Genomic DNA, 7,666 nt, shown 5'->3' on the forward strand with positions numbered 1-7,666 from the left:
CCCCCCCGAGCGCAGCGGTCACGGGGGCACGCTCCAAACACGGTCTTAATAACCTGTTGTCCTTTGCCACTTCACCTAGACTTCATCAGCTATGACTAAGGAAGAAATACATCCCAAATAAACCTGGCTTTGAAACCTGAGCGCTGGGTATCGGGAAGAGACAACTGAAACCTGAGCGCTGGGTATCGGGAAGAGACAACTGTCCAGGGGGCAGTTTCTTTGCAGAACCCCTGTTCTCTGACCAAGCCAGCAGCAGGCACCACCAGCTTCTCCCGTTTACCTTGATGTTGTTGGAGTCCGTAAGGAACATGGTGAAGCGATCAATTCCCATGCCCCAGCCGGCTGTGGGAGGAAGGCCGTACTCCAGCGCGGTGCAGAAGTTTTCATCGATAAACATGGCCTCATCATCACCTGCAGCTTTGGCCTGAATGAGAAAAACAGTAAAAGGCGGGTGGTATAGAGCTAGGCAGTACCCCTTCTGCTGAGGAATACTCCTATTTGTAGCAGCCACGTAACTGGTGAAACCGAAGCTGCCACGTGAGTGACAGATGGAGGAATCTCAGCCCTTGCTGAGCTGTGGAGGTCACTTCTAAATGTGCTTCCAAAGTAGCTCTAGGCTCAACTCCTCTCTGATCTCCAAGTTTCCTTTCCAAACAAAGGCCCAGGTGCTTCGCTCCAGTAAAAGCTATCTCCAGGGCCATGAGGCAACCGATGCCAGTGGAATAAACTGCTTGCAGTGGCTTCTCAGGTTCTTTAGTTGCTTGCAACTCCCCCTTTCATGTTTGTAGAAACAATTAAGAAGCATAACTGATTGCATCATCAGTAGTTGCTACATGAAACAAAGTTTAGGGATTGCTTTTTTATCCCCCCTCAAGTAGAAAGACTAAAAAAACCCTACACTGAGATGGTGACTACTGCACCTGACCCCGCCAGCCTCCCCGTGCCGGAAGTCATAGAAGTCATAGAAGTCGCAACAATCAACACGCAGACCAGCCAACCCTCTCAAATTTAGGAACTGCAAAGTGTAAGTGCTGAAACAATAAACATTGTTGCTCACGCGGTTCCAAACAAGCCTTTGCAAGAGACTGTTAAAGCGAACTTCTCCCAGGCTGAAATCCTGAGATGGAAACCGCCATCCTTCATCTCATTCTCCACCTTAAGTTCTCAGGCAAATTTTCGTTCACTACATACATACATGTTCACTACGTACATACATGTGTGTCTGCAAAGTTTGGCTATGGACCTGAGACAACCGCAGCAAATGTATATACAACACACCAGAAGTGAAAGAAACCTGAAATATTACTCATTCTGACCAAACATTTTGAATTTTAGTATTAAGTTAGTTAGTTGGTTAATTGGTTTTGGCAATTTTTTAATCCTCTCGGGCACTGTGAGGCCATGAGGGTATGAAGAAGGGGAACTCTCTTCCTGCAGTCGGCGTATTTTGACCTCAATCCCGTGTGGGCACGCACGTATTCATGATGTGTATACCTCATCAATAACAAAATCCGCTTCAGTCACTCCTTTTTGAGGCTAATGCAGAGAAATTTGGTACTATAATTTTGCAGGCCTAAAAATTTCCAGCCTGCATCTTTATTCTGTGAGCCAATTTAAATTAGTAATAACTCAGTTCAGGAAATTAAGCTATTTCTTACGCACCATTCAAACCCTTGCCAGACACAAAAATCTACTTAAGAACCTAAAAGTATAATGTTGTATGACTACATAAACACTTCATTGGGGAAAAATAACTTTCAACCTGAGCAAGACTGAGAAAACGCTTTGCACCTTTGCTTTTTCTCCCCAATTTCTTCGGGAAGAATAACAGGGAAGATATTCCAAAACAAAGCTACACCACTAAAAACCTAGTCAAGAGCAGCGTTTGGGCTGTTTACCCTGGAGAGGAAGGTTCGTTTAAAAGGAACTGAGTTTTACTGACAGGCTGTCACTTGAGTGAGAAACACTCGCTCCAAGTACTAACAACCCTTTTCAGCTCCTGGGAATAACGGGCAGATTTAGAACAGACTTCGGAAACGTTCTTCGCTTACATGCCTGTACCACTGACTACCAGCAAGACACCATACCTTGGCCTGATCCTCAAAAAGCTGCCGCTGCAGGAAAGGGTCATTAAGTTCTGTGTACGCGTTGCACACTTCCTTTTTCATTACAAAGAGTTCGAAACGCTCGGTCAGGCCCGGATGGGAGCGATGCCTACGTGAAGAGGACAGAACAACTGCACCTTAAAACGAACATCTGGACAGAAGCAAAGAGCACATCCACGACTTCCAGAGGATTGACCACACTTAGCAGTAACAGCCGTCGGAAATTCCAACTGCTAAGCATCAGCACCTCTTCCCTGGCTGATGGGTTTCACAGCTGAGGAACCAGTCTGTCTGGGTTGGCATGAGAATTCACAAACTAGCACACAACATCAAAATCTCTGTTTGCACATATGTGACTTGTTTGGGGTTTTTTTAAATAAAGCAGTAGCGGAGGGTTTGAAAGAGTTAACACGCTGACTGTGACTCATGCTCTTACCATTTGGCTAGAGGGCTCATGATCTGTGGGTGGTCACAGATGAATGTAGGGTTGATACAAGTGACTTCCAGGAATTCACCGACCAACTGGGAAAGCAAAAGCAAAACAAGTATGTATAATAGCACTTTCCTAGTACTGCCCTCCCCCACTCCAAACATCCTACTTCCTTCTCTTCATTACTGAATAAAGTGCCACGAAACTGAAGTGTTTCCCAGCTAATAATTCTGACATAGCATAAACTGTTTAAAAAACAACAACAACATAATTCAATTTAGAGATTACAACGAAGGCCAATAGGAAAAGCAGCAGAAAAACCAGCTATCAGATAATATCCCGGGTACAGATGAAAATACTTAACTCAGCTGACAGAACTCCATGGCGAGCTACCGCTGCAGCAAGGTAGCCACAGCTGCACACATCTCACAGACAAAACCGACATAAAGATACAGCAGAAGCCTTAAGACCAAGAGACCAGTTATCAAACTAAACCCCTCTAGCACTCCCATTAAAGAGGCACCAGAAAACCACACTCTGGTGTAGACAACACAAAGGCTTTGACACAGAAAGAGCTGAAGTGCATTTCAGCCTGTTTTCCCAGATGCAGCTACATTTTTACCCTGAAGAGGCTTCTGTTGATACATGCAGATCCTCAAAGACATTAGTGTTGGGAAAACACCACCTTCACTTACTCTGTCAAGAAGCCTGGCTGTTGTCCTGGGAGGTGGACACTCGACATTTCTCTCTGCACAAAGGTTATCAAAGAACTTGCGAGTTTCTGAAATTGTTGTAGACAAAAATTAGAAAAGCTACTCAGGAACTATGTGTTTTTCCTTTCTGCATTCTTCAACGTGCCCCAGAGTGATTTACAAGATCTTAATGGTACACACCAAGGAAAACGTCAGCTTAAATGTCAATCCACAAAAAAAAAGTGGTTTTAATCAGTTTACACTAATATGTAAGTTATTTTATATTTCAGAAACATGACAACAGTGAAGCACACCCCCTGCCATGACTGCCGGGCATTATTATTCGGGGGGGAAAAAAAAACCAGAGGGGGATGGGGAGAATCACTAAAGAGTGTATGAACTTGCTTCTGTACAAGAACAAGGGTTCTAGCATTGTTTTCTTGTTTCTCTGCATTCTAGGCATAAAATAGCACAGACCCACATTTTGAAGCAAGCCCAGAATAATCAGACTCCTAACTTATGCTAACAGGCCTGGAGACTCAACTGCACAAAAGCCAGAAGAAAGGAGAAATAAAAAGCTGGGTCTCTTCAACACACCAAGAACTCCCCAGACCTCGCCTCTTGAGTACACGCGTCACAGCCACCCCGCAAAGGGAGAAGCAAGAGAGCCACACGCTGCCAAAGACTGCAAGGAATGAAGGCTTCTCCCCGGACTCTTAGGCAACAGGCAAAAACAGGCAACAGCAATCCCAGGTTAGTACCACTTCAAAAAAAGCAGCCGACAGACTGCAGCCTGAGAACTCGAACTTTTGCTCTCTTTCTGCGATGGAACAATTATGGGAAATTACAGGAAATAATTATAGGAAATGCCAGGCATCTAACCTTCAGTTTCAAAACACTCAGTGGGTGGAAATTTCACTCCTAGCGCCTTTTCCAGGTCATACACCATGTTAATTCGACGGAAGGGAGGGGTAAAGTCTATCTCGTAGGCCTGTCCATCCTGACCGTCTGGATGGTACGTGATCTTGTAACTCCCAGTAATATGTTTCACCATCCCTACAAAAGGAATCTGAAGTTTAGAAGAAGAGTATGACACGTAATAAGCAAGTCCTTCAGAGAGTCTTACTCCGTTTTAATTAACATTGCACCCATCACCTGAAAGCAACTTCTCCGTAATTTCCATCAGGTCATGGTAGTCTGCATAAGCCATATAGAATTCACAAGTTGTGAACTCGGGGTTGTGAGTCAAATCAATGCCTTCATTCCGGAACTGACGCCCAATTTCATACACTCTGTCCATGCCTCCAACCACCAACATCTAAACAAAAGGAAATTCTAGTAAGCGCCCCAACTCTTCCCAAAGAGCCAAAGAGAGCTCAGATGCACACAACTGCAACGCGACCTCACAGATCCCATCCAAGACACGTTTTGTTTCCTCCAATCCAATGAATCCACCCTCCTTCAAGAATAATAGTTTAGCTATGCTTCCTTGAATATAGGCCTCCCATAAGGGGCTTGTATTTTACCTTATGGTAAAGCTCTGGAGCAATCCTCATGTACAAATTCATATCCAGTTCATTGTGGTATGTGATAAAAGGTTTTGCCACAGCTCCACCTGGAATTATGTTCATCATAGGAGTTTCAATCTGTAAAACAAGAACAAAAATAAATTAAAAGTGACATCAATATTCCCAGGCTCCTACACCTCAATGCCCTGCTTCCACCTGATCTGTCTCCAAAGCAGCACTCTAGATCAAGCACCCCTAGCTTTGATGAAACATCTATTTCATTTATTGTTTGGCATTTCTGTATATGAAAACGATTACACAAATGAAAGAGATGACTTGGCACTGGTTTGGACTCCTACTGTTCTCAAAAAATGCCCACTGGCAGCTTTTGCAGATTCGCTCGATAAACACTTGTAAATAAACGATGTAAGATCTAACCTTTTTGATAACCGTAAAGCACAACCAAGAATCTGGATGCAACGGAGCGCAGAGCTAGTATTAATTTCTCATGTGCTACTCCACAACAGATCTTATGATAAAACCAATTTTATTTAGAGGAAGAAAAACCTGCATTTACCTCCAGAGGCAAAACACCATTTAAGAGAGGTTATTTCACCTTTATTTACCGAAATAAGGAAAGGACAGCAGCAGTTTGACGTACTGCCTTGGTAAGAGTTTCCTCACCACCTGAGAAACAGCCTTAACTTTAAAGAGAGGAAAGGAATGGCTCCCATTATGTTAAACGAATAAAACACACCATGCGGAGATGATTATTCTCACTTCTGTTAATATTTTGCCTGTGAGCCTGAACACAAAGCACCCTTGAAGCTGAGAAGCTCTAAACACATTCAGTATGCAGAGTGAAATAAACACCGAGGCCTTACCTCAAGGAAGCCCAACTCATCTAGAAAGCTCCGAATATACGTGATGATCTTTGCACGGGTTATGAACTTCTGCCTCACATAATCATTAAGAATTAAATCCAAGTATCTCTGACGATACCTCGTTTCCTGAAAAGAAAAAGTATCCTTAGAACAAGCTAGACGAAATGTGCTGCCAAAGAAAAAAATACCAAGAGTAACGTTCCGTTGCTGACAGATCCCATCAGCAGATACAAGAGATCATCCACTCAGACCTATCTGTCACATTACCTCTGAGTGTGACAGGTATGACAAGTACCTTATCTTTGAGGCCAAAGTGAAGATGAGGCAACATGTGCAGGCATGGAGACAACAGAGTTATTTCACAAGGAATAATACTCAGTTCCCCTTTTTTTGTTTTCCCAGGATTCCCCTCTACACCAATAATGTCCCCACGGCGCAGCTTGTTGTTAATACGGAAATACTCTTCCTCGGATTTGTAGAGCCTGTAATTACAAAACTAATGTAAGCAGTTTTGTTTAAAATTCAATATTTTCCTTTGAAAAAAGAATTCTTCTAGCAGGGAAGCAAACCACAACACCCTAAGCAAAACATTACCTTCCTGCCTAAGCCAACACATAGCCTAAGGATGTGAAGGAACCGAATGTCCAAGTACAGCTCTCCAAGCCCCAGAATGCAGTTCAGTGTAGAATGCTCCTGGGAATACCCCTACTTACTTGGAATTTGCCATGACCTGCAACTTGACTCCTTCGCCACGAAGATCGTAGAAAATCAGCTTCCCTCCAGAGGCACGCTTGGCATGGATCCGACCTAAATATCAAAGTATGCAGGCCGTCAGGAAAAGAGCCCCTCGCAGAAAGGATTCAGGGGCAAAAGCCACACTATTATCACTTGGACAAAGGATCGTCAGCTCTAAACTGATCACTATCCATGAAAAGAGAAGCAGTTAAGTCTCAAAATTAATACCACTGCAGAAAAGACTGTATGAACTTTGGGTCCTGGAGCCCGTATCGCAATCTGATCTTGTAGCTGTAAGGGATGCTGCATGGGTCCATTCAGCCTGAAAGGATGGGTCCTAATAGCCTAACACCATTGCAGACCATGACCAAGGAAGGGTGGATCAGCAGAATCGGAAAACAGACCACCCCACCACTAAAAAAAGCTAAGACTTGGCTTAGCAGAGCAGCAGACCATCTTTCTGTATCCCAGATAAGCTTTTACCTGCCACTCTCACTGTGACGTCTGTCAGGTGATCTCCCGGCTGCAGGTGACTGTACTTCTCTATAAAATCTGAGAGAGACAAGTCCACATAGAATTTGTGTGGATAGGGATCTTCATTGGTGCCCTTCAGCTGCTGGATTGCAAGGCTACGGATCTTGTAGTATTGCTGTCACCAGAAACAAACAAACCCAAACGATTTTGTTAAAAACTGAAAATATTTTACAGGTTAAACAAAATTAAACACAGCTTCCCCTACATAGGAATGTGTATGTCTCTCCCCCTTTCAACCCTTTCATTCCCCTTGAAGGAAAAAAGTGAAATGTAAATCAAAGGCATTTATTCTCAGAACAGTAATAAGCCTGAAGGCAGATGCTCACATTTGGATCCAAGCTTTCCTCATCAGCACCAATGTTGTTCTCGGAGTCAGAAGTCAAGGAAGGCTTATTTGAATGCTTTTCACTTTGCTCCTTCTGCTTTGCCTCTTTTTCAGCTGTTTTTCTCTCAGCCTTTAAACGTCTCTTCAGCTCACTGCAAAAGAGAAGGAAACCAGATGCAGCAGGAGCTCCGATACTCCTGCACTCGGCTGGGCTCTGCCAAAAGCTGACTGTCCAAGGAGCCCCACCACTTCTCTTTCTGACCTGAACTCAGAAGCACGTTTAAGCATTTTCCTCCTCTGAACTCTCCTAGTTCATCTCCCACGAGACACAAACGCTCGGAGAAATTAAACTGAACTCAGCGTTACGCAGCCTCTGAGGACACGTGTCCCGGCGCCCAGGGGCTCCCCGCGAGCCGTCTGACACACGGGCCCCGCGCTGCTGCCGGGGAAACC

General features: G+C 44.2%; 1 protein-coding gene across 1 annotated transcript; it reads right to left on the reverse strand.

The window, feature by feature from the left end:
• Window positions 1–280: 280 nt before the first annotated feature.
• KARS (lysyl-tRNA synthetase) lies at window positions 281–7,365 on the reverse strand (the record flags this gene model as incomplete). Its single annotated transcript, XM_010152447.1, has 12 exons — window positions 281–424; window positions 2,088–2,214; window positions 2,542–2,627; window positions 3,231–3,316; window positions 4,110–4,283; window positions 4,383–4,545; window positions 4,754–4,873; window positions 5,620–5,745; window positions 5,915–6,101; window positions 6,333–6,426; window positions 6,838–7,003; window positions 7,215–7,365. Coding segments are annotated over 12 exons (1,624 nt in total), but the record flags the coding sequence as incomplete, so codon positions are not given.
• Window positions 7,366–7,666: the final 301 nt, after the last annotated feature.

Source organism: Eurypyga helias, unplaced genomic scaffold (genome assembly GCF_000690775.1).
Source record: "Eurypyga helias isolate BGI_N326 unplaced genomic scaffold, ASM69077v1 scaffold34115, whole genome shotgun sequence".
Taxonomy (NCBI): domain Eukaryota; kingdom Metazoa; phylum Chordata; class Aves; order Eurypygiformes; family Eurypygidae; genus Eurypyga; species Eurypyga helias.